Below are 18,624 nucleotides of genomic sequence, written 5' to 3' on the forward strand. Positions count from 1 at the left end.
AATTTGGCTGTCCAAGGAGACATAGGCTTAATTTAGACAAAGTAATTTTAGGATTTTTTTTTAACGTAATCCTACTGCAAGTGTAAGAATACCGTCTGCTCATGATTGTAAGAAAATCGAATGACATGCAAAGTCAAGCACAAAGGTCACAACTAAGAAACGTAAAAATTTAAATAATAGCACGTGAAAGTGACAATCATTAGTATCATTACAACGAAACTGTCACCGTGAAAGATGCCTAATAGAGCAAGAGCCCGTGATCGCCAGACCTTCCTCATAGTAAGTATAAAAGCTGAAAGTTTCTCTGCGCATGTCCCCAACAGAGGAAGGAACGATCGGCGACTATGAAGTTTTGATCATCGTGGCTTTGGCAGGTAACAGGTAGCAAAAGTGTATAAAATTGCTACCCAAAATCGTCAAAGTATAAAGCGTATTTTTTTTATATTTTCTTCGGGATAATATTAGAAATCACGTCCTCCATTGACAGACATTTAGTATCGTGGCACCCCCCCCAAGACACCCTTAAACTTTAATAAATTGTAATTCTACTTACGTTATAATATAAAAACTGAATTTTGTATATGTTACTTGGGTAACTATTAAAAAATGTTTCCTTAATAGCCAGACAGTTTCGACAGTTCTAACATCTTGCCAGACACAGTTGAAGTTCAGCCATAGGTGCGAACGCTAAGGCAATATACATCCAAGCAAATGTGAGTAAAGATAGTTTTTTGGATTTATCGGATAATTTCATTATAGTTTAATTATTTATATTCATAGCCATCGTATACAAAATAAAAAGACATGGTTTTATAAATATATTACTGGATTTAAAGAAATGTTTAATGATTTTAATAATTTTCATTGTTGTAGTAAGATCTTCATTATCTTCGTCACTACTACTCCAGTCCGTGGCTTGATCGTTTTCAATATCGCCTTCTCCATCAGTTTCTGTAAGAATTTAACCAAGTTAATACAACAATTATGAATAGCTACAAATTTATGTACATTAATTTGACATAATAATTAAATACCTGATAAGAGTTTTTAGTAAATCACTGACATAATTTGGCAGCTAGTTCCCTTCAAACCATTTAAAATGGGACTTGTTATTTTCCTCTATCCAACCATTATCTTCTGGTTGATATGTGCTTGGATTTTTCAGGTGAGCATTGTTCCAAATATAGTTATATAATAGATATAGGCAGATATAGTTTGCTCGCCGAAATCATTAACAGCTTCGTTTACATCTGAGGCCATGTACGTGTTGATGAACATTTGAAGCCGAGTAGCATCAACATCAATTATCTCACCAACATTGTATACATTACATATAAATCGCTGTAGTATATTGAAGATGTTTTGTGGTTCGCCATTTTTTCAAATAATTTGCTATCACCGAACTTTATGACAGCTTTTTGATATTCTTCTTTTTTAATATGTTCATCAATACGTATACGGTGTCAGATGTTAACGAAGCTTTTGACTCTCTACCACTCGTAAAAGCGAGCTGTGACAGCGATTTCTGCGAGAAAACTATATATCTACTATTTGGAACAATGACCTAAAAAATGCAACCACATATCAACCAGAAGATATTGATTGGGTATAGGAAAATAACAATTTTTAATTATTATTTCAAATTATTGTACATAAATTTGTAGCTATTCATAATTATTGTATTAACTTGATTAAATTTTTACAGAAACTGACGGAGAAGGCGATATTTAAAACGATCATGCCACGGACTGGAGTAGTAGTGATGAAGATAATGAAGATATCGACTACATCCAAGAAAATTATTAAAATCATTAAACGCTTCTTTAAATCCAGTAAATTTTTTTTATTTTGTATACGATGGCTATGAATATAAATAAACTATTTTTTCATTGTCTTCGTCAATTCTTTTCTCCTATATTCATAATAAACAACAAACTTTTAATGAAATATCGAAATTTGAATTAAATTAAATTTTAAAAACAAAGTTCATAAAATTCCAAAACATTAGATATTAATTTATTAGATTTATTTTTTATTGATTTGTTAACATGAAAATTATAGCGAATAATTTTTAAAAATGTATATTTTAGTCATAATTAATTCATATATAATGAAATTATCCGATAAATCCAAAAAACTATCTTTACTCACATTTGCTTGGATGTATATTGCCTCAGCGCTCACACCTACGGCTGATCTTCAACTGTGTCTGGCAAGATGTTAGAACTGTCGAAACTGTCCGGCTACTAAGGAAACATTTTTTAGTAGTTACCCAAGTAACATATACAAAATTCAGCTTTTATACTAAAACGTAAGTAGAATTACAATTTATTATAGTTTAAGGGTGTCTGGTGGGGGGTTGCCACTAGTGATGGGAAGTTTCGATACTTTTGTGGACTCATTCATTCCAGGTTCAATCCGCACACGGAACGAGTCCGGCGGATTCGTTCCTCGGAACGAGATTGAATAGAGGCAACACGCAGTACAAAGTGAGGAGCGCTCTATATAAATTTGATTCTTCAGCAACGGATTGAGATGAACAGCTGGTTATTAGATATTAGATACTCGGCGCTTGGTATTTAAATGGATATTCTTGGAAATGGAAATGGAAATAATCCTACATACTTTAAAAAAGAGTACAAAGTTAATACCTAAAAGCAAATAAATAAAAAAATTATTATTTAAAAATGATTATATTTACATTTGTGAGGTCCGAGATTCAGCCAGACATTTTTAGTGTTGAATATTCATAATGTAGGGCCTCTTGAAATAGTGAAATATTATGTCTAGCCCTGTGTTTATTTATGTTACGGTACGGGATACCGATGTGAACTATAGAGAAGGCATTCGACTCTGAGTCTTCCTAGTATACAGTTTATACCTTTACATATATGTACTCCATTTCTAAAAGTATTATTAAAGTAATTTAACATTTAAGGGAGTTGCTAATTACGGCTTGTCCTGACACATTTAGTAAATATAAATAATTACTTATTGGCAAAATATATAATTAAAATAAAGTAAAATAAAAATAAATTCTGATACGTGTCACTTATTTTTAAATTCGTTAAATTAATGACTGGATAATATGAGTCGATGCGTTTAACTAAGACAAACCCATAAGTAGAACATAAAATAAAAGGCAAATCGATTTAATTTATTACCAGTCATTCAAAAAATACATGCACTGCTTTGCTAATAATAAAAATAAATAAGTAATTAAAAGTGAATTAACTAAATCATAATGAAAAATGATTATTTTTCATATTTCAAAAAGGGAATCGTAGAAATATATGTTTATATTTCTAAGCGAAGGCAAATATTTCGTTATGATAGGTATACATGAAAGAATATATAGGTATATACAAACTTTAGAAATTTAAATCTACTAATCAAAACAAAGAAAAGTATCGTAGGTTCTATATAACATTTATTATAGCTAAGATTTACGATAGTCGCACACGTGCGCCAGACGGCATGGTTTCTTCGGTATCGGTAGTTCCGGTACCTATTCGATAGGGGCCATACATAAATTACGTCACACGAATTTTAGGACTTTTGAACCCCTCCCCCCGTCCTTGTCACAGGTTGTTACATTTTTATAATCCCCCCTCCTGATGTGACATCACACATTTTTTAAATTTAGGCATGTATTTAAAAATAATCGAGAGAAAACAGCTATTTTCATTGCGCGTGTGGTAGCACTTGTCGAAGGTCTCGCAAACAACCGACGCGCGGAACGGTAGAAAAGCGAGCGAGCACTCGCCGATGACTTAAACCTATTTAAACCCTTACCATTCAAAATTCTTGTGCATTTGAGTGTCTCACTCGCATCACATATGCCGCTCTAGAAGTTAAATGATGTTGCATGAGAGATAATATCATAGCGAGAATGCTAAATTATTAATAAATATAGATCAAGTTCGTAGATTTTTATAGTTTTTTATTCACATTTAAATTTCGAGTTTTGGTATTTTAAATTTTAACATGTGACGTCATAAAACTTTTGACCCCCCTGCCCCTTGTCACACATTGTCACATTTCGGTGATACCCTCCCTCCCCATTTACGTGTGACGTAATTTATGGATGACCCCATACTTGGAACGTGGAACGACTCGGATTGACTTTACGGATTCGATTCATTTCGAGCCTACCGCAGACTCGTTCCTTTGTACCGAATCCAGCCGGATCGACACATCACTAGATGCCACGCTACTAAGTGTCTCTCAATGGAGGACGTGATTTCTAATATTATCCCGAAGAAAATATTAAAAAATTACGCTTTATACTTTGACGATTTTGGGTAGCAATTTTATACACCTTTGCCACCTGATTCCTGCCAAAGCCACGATGATCCAAACTTCATAATCGCCGATCGTTCCTTCCTCTGTTGGGGGCATGCGCAGAGAAACTTTCAGCTTTTATACTATGAGGAAGGTCTGGCGATCACGGGCTCTTAGACTATAATATGTGAAAATGTTTAAAAAACGTTACTGATCCGAGCCATACATTATTTAAAAAATATATATTTCTGACTAAACTACGCAGAATTCGAAAAAAAACAGTAGATATTTTTTCTTCAAAAAAGTCTAATTCATTAAAAAATAATATTATTTGCTTTATAATTCAAAGGAATAAGAAAAATCGAAAAATTTCTGTTAAGGGTACTTAGAAAACTATCCTTATTTATAACCGATTTTGATGAAACTTATGATAGTTAAAGACCCTTATGGTATAATTATTACCTACAATTTTCATTCCATTATCTTAATCAGACAGAGTTATTTTAAAAAATATCCAAATGATATTTTTTATTAGTCACCTTATAATATAAAATATTTTTAAAATGTGCTGCTAATGGCATGGCATATGCCCATTTTTTTCAGTATTTAAACCAAAGCATAAGTAATAATATTAAAGTGATTTTTTTAGCTAAATCTGGAAAGTTAGGACAAAAATTAATTTAAGTTTACCACCGTTGTTTTCTAGTATTGTACAGTTTTTGTTTAAATATTTATAACATTTATCCCATCATTTTAAGTTGTCAAATACTATATTTTAAACACCACATACAGTGGCGGTTTTATCATAAGAGCTGCGGAGCTGCAGAACACATAAAATTTTATGTATTTAATCATATTAAATATCAACAAAATATTTAAAGAATTCAAATGTACTCGCGCTAAAATAAATCTGGGAGCTAATATTATTTATTACGACGCGAGCTACGCCCCTTAATATATGCAACCTCATATACAAAATGTGTTCACAGCGAACAGTTAGATGCGTCCTTTGTTTTTATTGGCTAATCAGGCACGTGACCCAGTACACGCGTATATGAAGTTATGTGTCTGTAACAACGACAGCCACAGCGGCAGTAAATGCAGCAATATTTCGTTCGTGGTATGTGATGGTTTATTTCTGCGAGCGGCACGTGTGAATGTTTTCGTTTAGGCGTCTACGGATATTATAGTTATTAAAATGAATAGCGTTTCGTTTTTACAAAAAACTTTATTTGTTTCTCTGCCTTATGAGGATAAACTAAAAATAAAAGAATTAGGTGGGCTAACACCACAATTAAATATTGAAGTTAGTGGAACAAGCCGAAGTAAAAGTTATAAAAGACAATTTAACAATAATGTATACACAAAAGCAGTGGGTGTGTGCAGGTGTGATATCAAAAATACACTGTTTTGTTTTCCGTGCTTACTTTTCGATGGGGATAAAGCATGAACAATATACATTGTGAAAGATTTAAGTCATTTAAGTCATTAGGTAAAATAAACATAAGACGTCAGTTAGATTCTGGCTATTGGGATAATATACGGAAACACAATGAACAGGTAATGAAAAATCGTTATGTATCATCTAACAAGTGTATCCTGGAAAGTTAACACCCAGCTGCACTAGAGAGAAAATGAGGGCTAACTGGGAAGAACTTACAAATATTTTATTACTACATTAGGCAGATCCATTTTATTTTATTATTTTATTCGTGTATTGTACAATCCTACACAAGTAAACACAAGTTATACGAACGTTTCCTCAAATTTCTCGAAGGATATCACCACAAAACAGTAACTAGAGATATTACAGACAGATTGCGGAATTCGTAATTTGTGAAACATGTCAAAAAATATAGGGTTAGGTTTAATGATCCCTGCCTGTTCCCCCGAAAATATCAGTAGAAGAAATAGGGAACAACTCCTCTATCATTACTCTTTAAACACTGTCTATTGATAAAAAGTAAAAGATCAACTTTTTATTATAATACTAAGAGTAAAATGTACATATAGGTATGTATTTCATTTCTTGAAAAAAAAAAAAAAAAAAAAAGTGATAGTAACAATTATAACTAATCTTATTTATGCAACACGTTGAAGCACTCTAGGCAATAATGAGGCTGATCAGCAATCAGCGCAGTACGTAGACACTTTCTTCACATTGTTCTTATGTATTTCACCATTTGCTTTTTTCTGGTAACATCCTTTGCAGTATTTTCGGGTTTTGTGAGAAGGACCTTCTTTTTTCTCTAAATGATGTTCACGCTTTCCGAGTTGCTTTTTAGGAACATGATTTTCTTCCTTTTCATTCGATTCCATATTGTCCTGTAACTCTGGAGAAATCATTTTCTCGTACACACTTTCCCGAAACTCTGTTATTGTCGTATTAGTTTCATTGATTTTTTTATATAAATAGTGCACATTGACCATAGAGGTACCGAAAAGAACTTCTATAACAACCATCTGATCAGAGAGATCTATAGAGCTCTTGCCCTTATTGTAATCCAAGACAGCTTGTGGTTTTCTTTTAGTTTCTCCCCGTACATGAATGTCTAACATTTGATCTGTGTGTTTGGTGGAAAGTAACAACACATCTCTTTTATCTTTCCATTTCATTATTGTGATACCACGTGCATTTTCTTTGGCTATTATGTCTCCTCGTTTTAGTTTTTTTGTATTACATCTTTGGGATTTCCCTGCCTGTTAGACCTAAGCGTTTCCAAAAGATGGGTCTTACGATCTAGCAATTTATTAGCTAAATCTATACTAGTATACCAATTGTCTGTTATAGCCATTCTTCCCTGGTCTAGCAGCTTTTCAGAGAGCGTCATCACTATTTTTGTAAGTACGCTAGCACTAGCATCTTGTTCCTTAACGCAGTACGGCACGGACCGATAAGGACCGCTCTGGTTCGACGATAAAAATGTTCGCACTGGGCCGCAGCGGTCATATCATCTACAATTTAGTTATAAAAGCCAACTAAAACTAGTTTGTACCAAATTTTTTAACATTTCAACTCAATCACCTTAAAAAAACGAAAACAAAATTTGGCCCGGTGAACAAATATACCAAACTGTTGGCCGTTAACGTGTTAATAAAATAATAAAAATAAAGACAAACAATTGTATTTTACTTATACAATCTAAAAATAATATCATATGCTACCCAAATTTTTTATATACAGGGTGTTCCCAAAAACAGTGACATAAATTCAGGGCCTGTTAGAATTTCAAAAAATATTACAATTTGTTCCTATGAACCATGGGCGTATCTTTTTCTGTTTTCAAGATACAGGGCGTTAAAAATAATTTTTCACAAAATTCGACTAAATGAACTGAAATTTTGTTATGTGGGGTTTCTGTGGATGCTAATTCTCTGGTGTTATTAATTTTTGGCTATATCGAACAGGGTGTTCAGTGTAGTACTCGCGGTAACATTTTAGGTCTTAACTTTTTTTGAGGTTAATCTTTTTGTCCCTTTTGTTACTTGCTGTTATGGCACATTTTATTCTAAACAAAAAAGAGCTCTTATAAGTGTTCGAAATGTCCTCCATTTTCACGAATACAAAAACGAATTCTTTTTTGTAATGAAAACAATGTATTTTTCAAAGGTTCTGAATCGTCTTTTAGATGGTTGAAAACATCAACAATGTTTTGTCTCAGATGTTCTGCTGAATTTATTTCTGTTTCATATACTTTTTGTTTGACATAACTCCAAACTACAGAATCAAGAGGATTAAGGTCTGGTGACCTTGAAGGCCAGTGAATTAGAGCTTCTGCACCTCGACCAATCCCCCGCTCAGGAAAATTGTTATGAAGCCACTCTCTGCATACACAAGTTAAATGTGGTGGAGCGCCATCATGCATGAAATAATAATTATTTCTTGCTAATAGTGGAATACAATTTTCAATAATTTCAAACAGAATAATAAAAAATCTAAATACTTGGTGCTATTTAAATTACCATCCAAAATGTGGTATCCTATTAACTGATTCCCCATCATGGCAACCCAAACATTTACTTTAAATGAATGTTGAAAATGGGACTCTTTTTTGGCCCTAGGATTTTCTTCAGCCCACAGATGCTCATTATGAGTATTAAACACTCCTGTTCGAGTGAGTCGCTTCGTCCGTAAAAAGAATAAATCGTAGAAAATTCAGATTTTCATTTTGTCTTTCTTCCAGCAATTGACAAAAATCTGTTCGGAGCTCGTAATCATTTGGTAATAACACTTGCACTTTTGTGTAATGATATGGGATGCTCTTTTAAAATTTCCCAAGTACCACCCAAGGACATATTTGCTCTGTGTGATAATTTCCTGATACTCACTGAGGGCTCCTGAGAACCATATCTAATATATTTTCCTCTTTTTCAGCAGTCCTTGTAGTTCTCGGTCGTCCCGAATTTTGTTTGACTTTGGCGCACTATACCTGGTTTTTCTCGAAAACTGGCAAATTTTAGCACTTCTTACAAGAGCACCTTTTTTGTTTAGAATAAAATTTGCCACATCAGCAAATGACAAAAGGGGCAAAAAGATTAACCTCAAAAAAGTTAGGGCCTAAAATGTTCCCGCAGAGTACTGCTCTGAACACCCTGTATGATATAGCCAAAAATTAATAACTCTAGAGCATTTAGCATTCCCAGAAACTCCACATAACAAAATTTCAGTTCATTTGGTAGAATTTTGTGCAAAATAGCACGGAAAGTAGATTCTAAAAAATTATTTTCAACGCCCTGAATCTTCACAACGGAAAAAGATACGCCCATGGTTCATAGGAACAAATTTTAATATTTTTTGAAATTCTATCAGGCCCTGAGTTTATGTCAGTGTTTTTCAGAACACCCTGTATATTAGGGTGCTTTGATTGAAAAATATATTTCTTTCTTTTCGCTCCATTGACGAAATATTTTTCTAAACATTGGAAAAAAATTGTCACCATATTTCAGCTCTTAATTTAAATTTTTTGTACTCGCTATTTCGACGCTTTAGTATGAAAACATGCTATCTCAGACTTCGGTGGGAAAACATGCTATCTCAAATTTCGGTTGAAAAACATACTATCTGGGAAAATTTAAAAGGTAAAGGTTTTTATTTGTGGATTTACGACAAAAAGTCACTTTGTAAAAACTCCTGCTTATTCACCCAAACCATAGCACTGAACAATAAATACTTTTTTCGAGAGTGAGCATTATTGTAATCTCAAATAAAATATTACCTAATTAATCACGAAGTGACTTTGACACAGCATTCGTCATTTTAAATTCCTCTATTATAGAACTTAATGAAACCTCAAATTTTTAATTCTCTGTGGATCCTAAATGACATCCCAGATATTTTTCGATATTGTCAAAAATAATGGTACTTTAATCTTGGCGACTAACAAAATTTTTCTAAATACTGAACACCCTGTATAAAAAATTACAAATATTTTAACAGTTTTGACCGTATTGGAACAAGCAGGAGTTTTTACAAAGAGCGACTTTTTGTCGTAAACCCACAAATAAAAAACTTTTCTCTCCTCCAGACATTACAACAGGACTCGCTATATAAAAATGTTTGTTATTACTAAAAATTATTCGATTTTTTTCATACATGCAAAAAACGTCAAGTAATGTACGTGTTGCAACATACTGCATATTATTCTATTTTTTTAATTAACAATTTTGTTGTTTATAACAGTAACTTAACAAAATTAATTGAAAAATGTTGAATAAAAAAAATTAAATAAACAGTGTATCTGAACATTCCTTACTTTTTGAAAAATATGTATAAGTTTATTATAAATGCACGGTTTCAATCATTCAATGTGCCAACTTAAATTTCTAGTCAAACTGAGATAGCATGTTTTTACTTAAAGATCTGAGTTAGCATGTTTTTCAAGCTTAATTTGAGATAGCATGTTTTCCAACCGAAATCTGAGATAGCATGTTTTCGTACTAAAGCGTCGATTTGATTTTAAAATGTTTCCATTCATTTAACGCGTACACCTACTTTCTTTTTAATTATCTATATCAGCTGCATTTCACGTTATTTTATTGTCCATATGCAATAGGGAAATTTTTGTCCTTTGCCCATATAAAGTCCGTGACTTGAACTGTTTCACTGCTAAAAAATCTTCGTTTTTTTTTTAATTTTACTTACAGCAAAAACTAAATAACATTTTTATAGGAAATTAAATAATATTCTACTTATTTACATTTCTAAAGAAACTTAAAATTATTATTAGTCCAGTTACTCAGGTTTTTACCTCCGAATTCTTTATAACTGAACTGATTGACATTAAATTTTGACTGAATGTGGGGAATGCCTCAAGGAATAAAACTTATATAGTGCCGAAGTGTGCTTTTGCCCTGGAGGTGGTTCCCACCCCTTCTTGGGGGTGGAAATTTTTACGCCCAAAATAACCACAGGAATCGATAGAGGAATCAATTTTAAGTAACAAATGTTATATAAAGATTTTTTTAATAATCCAATACTTTCCGAGTAATACGTCATTGAAAATGTTGATTTTTTTACTGAAAAAGTGCTTGTTTTCAGACAGTTTTTTGTAAATAACTCTGAAACCATTGGATTTAACGAAAAAGTTGTAATGAACAAAAAGTAATAAAAAAACAAATCTAATGGCATTATTTTGTTTTTCTCTAATTGCAATATAAACCGAGCTATAGATTTTTAAACATTATTATAAGTTAGCTAAAAACTATATTGGAACCAGTTAACGTTAAATAACGCCAAAACCATAAATATTAGGAAAAAAACTATTTGCACCTTTTTTAAAGTACTTTGAAAAACCTATAAAATGAGCTGTTTTAAAAGTCTTTAGAATCAAAATTAACGGAAATACTTATTATCAAAATAACATGATAGTCTAATTTTTTTTAAGAAAAAATTAATAAACAAATCAGTGCCTTTGGCGACAGAATTAAAATTAAATGCAATCCATTTACAGATTTCTTCATTTATGTTCTAAGAATATGCTCTGGGTCTTTGGCTCACTTACAAAGCATGATTACGAAAAAAAACTTAATTTTTGAAAATGTTAATTTTTCAAATTTTTGAAAAAAATTCGATTTTTAAGCTGTAACTTAAAAATTAAAAGGTGTACGAAAAAAGTAGAAGAGTAAAAAAATTTAGCTTTATTTTTGCTGAAGATTTTCCTTTATTTTTTATTCGTCTAAAATTAATATTAATCGAGATATCACCATTTTAAGTTATCATATGAATGAGAGAACCACCCTTTTCGAGCCCTTTAAACACTTCAAACTTAAAAATGAAGGCCTTAAAAAAGATCAACTCAACAGTTCACGTATCCCTTACAATTCCCTGCAAAACGAGCCTTTGTGCGATTAAAAATCTTAAAAAGTAAGAAAGTTATCGTCAAAAAAATAAACACGTGTATAGGTGATAATTTTAGGAAAATTTAGGTCAAACAAGAATTTAGAAGCATTTAGTTCTTTTTTGTATGTATACGTATTTAGTATGTGTATATATACCAGTACTATACTATATTATAACTACTATATTATAATAAGGGAATAAATGTTTATTTAATACGGATGCACATTTAAAATGTCTACTCTTTCAATAATATTTTTTCATTTTATTTTCGAAAGACGGGGTATTTTTCAAGGGTTGAAAAGTTGCAATCGATAAAAAAGATTTTGTAATCAAGAAATTCTAGTTGAAAAAAATGTTTGATATTATTTTCATCCAAAGGGGTGGTTTTTAAAGGTTTTTCTGGGTTGAAAATTTGGGAGACATTAAGTTTCACGTTAGATAGCACATGAAATTACTCATACTGCACAAATAAAAAAGATTTGATTACATAAAATGCTTAAATTTGTATTTTTTCTTTTTTTTCCAATAAGGGGTGGTTTTCACCCCTTAAGAACAAAAAGCACACCTAGCGCATATATAAGTTTTGAATTGGGGGGTAAGATGAGCCTAATTCTAAATTTTGAGAAAAATTGAGGCAGTTATAAAAAATTCGGAGGTATTACTATGTTTTCAGCTACAGTAACTGGGCTATATTGTAAGACTAAGACACTTAAAAGCTGTATAATGACTCGTTTTGCTATTTTCACTCATTCTGAATATGATTCACAGAGGATTCCAAAGTATGCTATTTTTAAATACAGAAATGCTTATGTGATGTTTACTACATACAGCTGGTGAAAGGCAAAAAATGCATAATTGTATTTATTACTTGATTATGAAAAAAAATATTTTACACATATACGTGCAACCAGTGGCGGCCCGTGAGTTTAACCACAGGGGGGGCGTGTTTTAAAGAGAGAACGTATATGAGAGGAGGTGCGGGGGGCGAGGGGGAATTTTTACAGAGGAGGCACTGCCTCAATTATTTATTATTTACTATTTTAATAACATCAATTTATATTGTTTAATGCACTCACCTATTTTTTTTAAATTAAAATCCATTCTCCTGCTTTTGTCCGCACTGAACTTCTGTGTCACCTTTTCGTTAAAGTCTGGAATATTTTTAACCATACAGTTCTCAATGGACAACATTCCTAACGCACTTAGACGATCTTCACACATAGTATTTCTCAAAAAAGTTTTAATCAGATTTAGTTTTGAAAAACACCGTTCTGGTTCTGCTGTTGTCATTGGTATCGTCACTAATATTTGTAAAGCTTGAGTAATTTCCTTAAAAACTGGCCTACTTTTGCACTCTTTCTGTACCTGAACTAAATTCAACACTGGCGTTGGACGTCCGTTATTTTTCAATTCGACTTTTTCCTCTAAACTTAAATTACTAATAACAAGTTTTTTTATTTCACTAACCCTCATTTTAAACTTAAACTTATAAAATATAATGTCTTAAAAAGCGCCAAACCAAAAACAAAACACGTATAACTACACTGCAGTGATACGGGATACTGCCTCATTGAGTCCCAAAATAAAGCGCACGAGCCTATCGTCGCCTACCCCTCCACGTGCCAATTTGTCCAATCATATGTAAAAATATGCTTTCACGGTGGACTACGATTTCACCGTCCGCGATGGACTGGGGATTGCGCGCGCGGTCAGACATAACTCTTTCACGGAGTACATCCACTTTATGCAACCAACCTAACATATATGACATATTGATTGCATACTATTTAGATTTTTTATTGATTTAATACATTATTTTAAGTTTACAGTTTGAAAATATCTGGGGGGCGGAGTCCCAGAGTCCTCCTTCACGAGCCGCCACTGCGTGCAACCCTATTCGAAATCCCAGGGAGAGCACCCTGATTTTAATATTTTATTTTGCAATTTTATTTGAAATTTTTTCATAACAAAACAAAGCTTCTCCATCTCTTAACACTTTTTCTGTATATATGTGATAATCTAGATAGCAACTAAATTGAAAAATCTTTCTATTCTATTCATTAATAAATAAAAACATCAAATAATTATTACCTTGTATTGTGATCAACATAATAACGCCTCCCATAAGTGTCAAATCTCATTTCCCAACCAGGAGGAAGTGGTTCAGATTCTGCTCGATTTTCATCCGACTCTGAAGTAATTACATTACCATTTGGAACCGTTGCGGGCGGGCCTATGGTGCCTAAAAGTAAAATTTTTTCATATTCGTTTGATTTTTAAAATTAATAATAGTTATAGTACATTTCGTAGAAATTATTTTTATTACTATTATCAATTGTCCTAAATAAAATTTGGTTATTCGTAGGATAATGAAGTGTTGCCGCCAAGAAATGATTCTGGAACCTCAATCTACCTATTCCTACAAATTGGATAGCACGAATAAAAAGGGGGTAATCCTTTTATTTAGCTTTATATGAATAAAAATCAAAACAAAACCTACTTCCATAAAGTCAATGTTGCATTTCAAATGAACACAACCAAGTTCCAAAATAAGTGACGTAAATCGAAACATGTCGATATATTTTTTTTCATCCATTTCTATATAAAGTGAAAGAGTTAGGTTCTATCAGAAGATATAATGTATAAAAACTACATATCAATATTAAATAATCATACTTTATTAATAAAACAAACCATGTATTTGGTACATACTTATTGCATAATTGAAAAAATAGAAAAAACCATAATAAAAACTAAACCACTGGTTTAAAAAACGTCAATTCCAGTTTGTTCCACTTCTTTTTTCTTGTTTTCATACATTTCTCGATAATACTGACAGGAAGAAATAATTTTGTTATTAACAATTTTCTTTCAAAATTTGGATCATGTTTTTTAAAAAAGGCATTCTGTAAATATTCAAAGGCTTGCAACACCGATGACCGTACAAGTGAAATAGCCCATGACGTATCTCGAAGCCATTGGCGTTAGATTGAGGACGTGTTTTAAAATATTGTTCGATGCAAATAGAAAACGACATAACTCAAGGACTGCCTGTATTATAAAGAATGAAAAGACACCACGAGAACAGCAAAAATTTGTAATGTATGGCATCTTATTTTATTAGCTTTTTAAACTTGCTGAATAAAATGAAAATAAATTTAAGTAAGTTGGACTTAATAAAATGGAGTTCTCTCTGGTTATTGCTTAGATCCATTAAGTGCCCTGTATCTACCCTGTGCATCACAACCACTGATTTATCTATGTTTAAGTGACAATAATATAGAGAAATCAGCATTTGTACAGCACATGGCAGATACTTTTAATAGAAATATACCATAATTATTTTTCGCATCTCCGTTCTTCTATGATTCATGTTGGTAGGTCTCACTTATACATGACGCGCGCACAGGTTTAAAGGAAAAAAGTGTTTCGTAACAGTCCGTTACTACTTATTGATAGCCAGGTCCTATTTGTTTTGTGTATCATTGTGCCTTGTGTAGTGTATTTATGCAAAGAAAAGAATTTCCATGAATCCGAGATAAATCACACATAAGGGAAATATTATATTAATTATCCATTTCAGAAGATGAGAAGGTATTTCATTAAAATTTTTTCTGTTAGCCACCCTTGACTTGATAATACTAGCTCGTATACTATGGTACACGCAGAGTTTTTAGACTAATTGAAATGCAAATTCCACCTTAAGTGGATTGTCTAGCTGGTCATATTGTAGTTGTTTTTAATTATTTTGAACGTGAAAATTTGTTTGCAGAATATACGGTTGTTTTAACCATCTTAGTAGGGTGTAGCCGCTTTGTTTTTTTGCCCGCATTCCATATGACATGTAGAGAGTGGTTTTCACTCAGCTTAATTGGAAAGTCTAGCTAGCCATATCATAGTTGTTTTAACTACCTTGCCCGTAAACTTTTTGTTTGCCAAATATTTGGGGCAGTACGGTTGTTTTGACCGTCTTAACAGGGCGCAGCCGCTTGGTTTTTTGCCCTCATTCCATGTGACATGTCGAGAGTGGTTTTCACTCCCTTGAATGGAAGGTCTAGCTAGTTATATCGTAGTTGTTTTAACTACTTTTCCCGCAAACTTTTTTGTTTGACAATTATTTGGGGCATATACGGTCGTTTTGACTGTCTTAAAAGGGCTTAGCCGTTTTTGGTGTTTTGACCACAGACAATTTGTTTTCAGAATAATTTGGGGCACTATGCGATTGCTTTAATTCGACTAAATAAGGTCTAGTCGTATTGACTTTTTGTCCGCATTTCATGAAACATGTAAAGTGTGGGTTTCACTCTTTTTACATGCAAAGTCTATCTATCTCTAAGCATTTAGTAGTTATTTTAACCATGTCATCCATAACTTGTTTTAGACATTTTGGCGTAATTCTACTATTTTTACCCTCTGCATACCACGGTATACACGGAAAGTGGATTTTTCGTTCTAAAGGCTTCCTATTATAATTTTGCCTTGCTTACATAGCAAAATTTAAATAATCTGCTTAAAGCTACATTTTTTCAGAAGCAGTGATTGTACTGTGTTCCTAAAAAATAATTGTACTTATGTACAAATATAATGCAATTTTTTTTTTTTTTTGAGATAGATCGGAGTTATGATAACCCCTTCTTTACTCTTACGGGGGCTTACTCAAATAGTGAGTTAGTATATACTAATACTCACCACTCCCTTTTAATTCGAACAAAAATTAGAAATTTACAACTTTTTACAGATGAGAGTGAATTAGGTGCTCAACAAATTAATGTTGTATGTAGTACGAGTTCCTGGAGATAGTTACGTCATATTAAACAGTGTAAAAGGCGAGTAATAAAATTAAGAGAGTATACCAAAAAACAAAGGGGGAGGGGCGGAAATTGTGAGCATTATGGATAAGAAGAGCGATGTGTAGAAGAGTTTACTGGTAAAAGGAGCCTTTGATGTAGATAAAATAAAATTATTGAAAATAGAGTATATGAAATTTAAAAATGAGTGCATTGTTTTGTCACTCAGTAGGTGCTATTCTACAATGAAACTTAATGTGAATTATACACGTAGTTTTGCTAATAACACCTTATATATTTTATTTGATTAAAATAATCTATATAGATATAAGTGTGTGCATACATGTACATATGTGTATATAAGCAAAAAAAAAAACGATCGATTACTAGGTATGGCACTATCATCAAACATGATGCATCAGAGCGACATTTTCATTTATGACAGTGTATGAAAAAATAGCAATTGAGAAGAGGACAAAATTAAATGATAATAAGGGAACTTTCAATGAAGTATTAGGAAGCAATTACGTAACAAAACCTTAAATAAAGTATTAGGTTAGAAGAAAAGTAGCCTGATAGTATGAATAAAAATGTTAATATTAACCAGAGTTACAACCTAAGAAGTGTACGAAATTTATAAAAGTTAAAAAATATACACTCTAAGGAACATTTGACCTATTTTCACTCAATTTCACTCAATAATGTATCAATTTCTGTCCACCCGATTGAGTGAAATTTTCCTCTATTAGTATGAGTAAATACAACTAAAATTTTATGAGTAAAACTATCGGTTCAAATATTATCAAAAATGTGTAGAGTTGTCAAGGTGCCCAATATTGACTGAAAATGTGCTCAATGATGTCACCCAATGGATTTCACTCAGATCGATTTATTTACAGTGTATATCTAGGTATATGCCTGTACATATAAATCTATAATTTACCAAGGATGGAATTTTGTTTATTGTGGCCAAACAAATCAAAAAGTTTGCATCTGTTAAGATGAACTACATGCCATTTGAAGACATAATACACAAATTATATTAGTACAAGCAATATCGAAATAATCCTATCTAAAAATTACATCAACGACAGACAAAATCAAAAGGATGTTTAGGAAGTTTAAAATATAAGTTCAGACATTTATTTGCTCCCTTTGGCTGAAAATTAATGTCTTAATCTAATTTGTCATGGACATATTAAACCAATTAGTAAAATGAATATAGCAAAACTGGCAACTGCATCTTACTTGGAGAGGTATTCAATTAGTGGCCATATACCAATGCCATTCAGAGACAAAGTTGTAAAAAAGGGCTTCCTTTAAGAATGTTTATTCAACATACTGTAACTTTATAGTTACGTTCTTTGGGCTATGAATCAAAGAAAAATTTGGCTTTCACATATCAAAGCAACAATTAATATCACACTTATATAATAAGTATACATCAAATATCACGAAATAGATAACTACATTTATATGTGTCTTATATATATTATGTCAGTGGACTATACATTGACTTGAATTTGAATTAAAGTCCAAAGTAAAAATTTCGGTCATACTAAGTTACTGATGTTTCTGAAACAAAATATCAAGACGAAATTCAAAACGTTTCAAATAGCTACAGTTCTTTTATTTCCTAATGGTACTCTATCTAAATTAGCTTGAAAATGTAAACCCATTGCTTCCTTTTTTTCTATAATAATATTTATATAGAAAGGGGTTAAATATTGCACCCTCTGTATGACATGAGTACCTGAGCATGCGCAGTCACCATTATTAAGGAAAAAGTGGTGCTGCAATCTGCTTCCCTCAGGTCTTGTGACGCATTGGACATGCTGTTAGTAGCAAAGTTTAGTAGGGCTAGGGTTAGTACATTCTAATGGCTATAATCTTTCTGATGACCTGAGGTGATAAAAATTCTATCCCCAGGCATTTGTGATTTATCACCATTAAGCATTCATAGTATCAAAGAATGTATGTATAATCCTCGTGTGTATAATCTGTACTTTACGCCAGTCCTCAGTCAAAATCTAAAAAGCTGCAAGTACCTCCACATTACCAAATTGATAAAGGAACGATGATTTCTAATGTTCCATAAACAAAAAAAAAGAATGTATACACATGTAAATATATTTATTTTTCTTTATGAATTACTTTAGTTTACTTCTCCCATTTGGAGATCACAATAAAACATCGATAACACCAAAATTTTTG

At 32.1% G+C, this 18,624-nt stretch overlaps 1 protein-coding gene across 2 annotated transcripts in view; it reads right to left on the reverse strand.

Annotated features, from left to right (window-relative positions):
• Positions 1–18,624, reverse strand: part of LOC108915839 (E3 ubiquitin-protein ligase Su(dx)) — a 47,807-nt gene that overhangs the window by 12,057 nt on the left and 17,126 nt on the right. For both annotated transcript variants that reach the window (XM_018721983.2, XM_018721984.2), the window contains exon 4: positions 13,715–13,865. In XM_018721983.2, the coding sequence (XP_018577499.1) occupies positions 13,715–13,865 (151 nt within the window). The remainder of the gene's footprint in view (positions 1–13,714; positions 13,866–18,624) is intronic.

This window comes from Anoplophora glabripennis, unplaced genomic scaffold, assembly GCF_000390285.2.
Source record: "Anoplophora glabripennis isolate ALB-LARVAE unplaced genomic scaffold, Agla_2.0 scaffold1458, whole genome shotgun sequence".
Lineage (NCBI taxonomy): Eukaryota > Metazoa > Arthropoda > Insecta > Coleoptera > Cerambycidae > Anoplophora > Anoplophora glabripennis.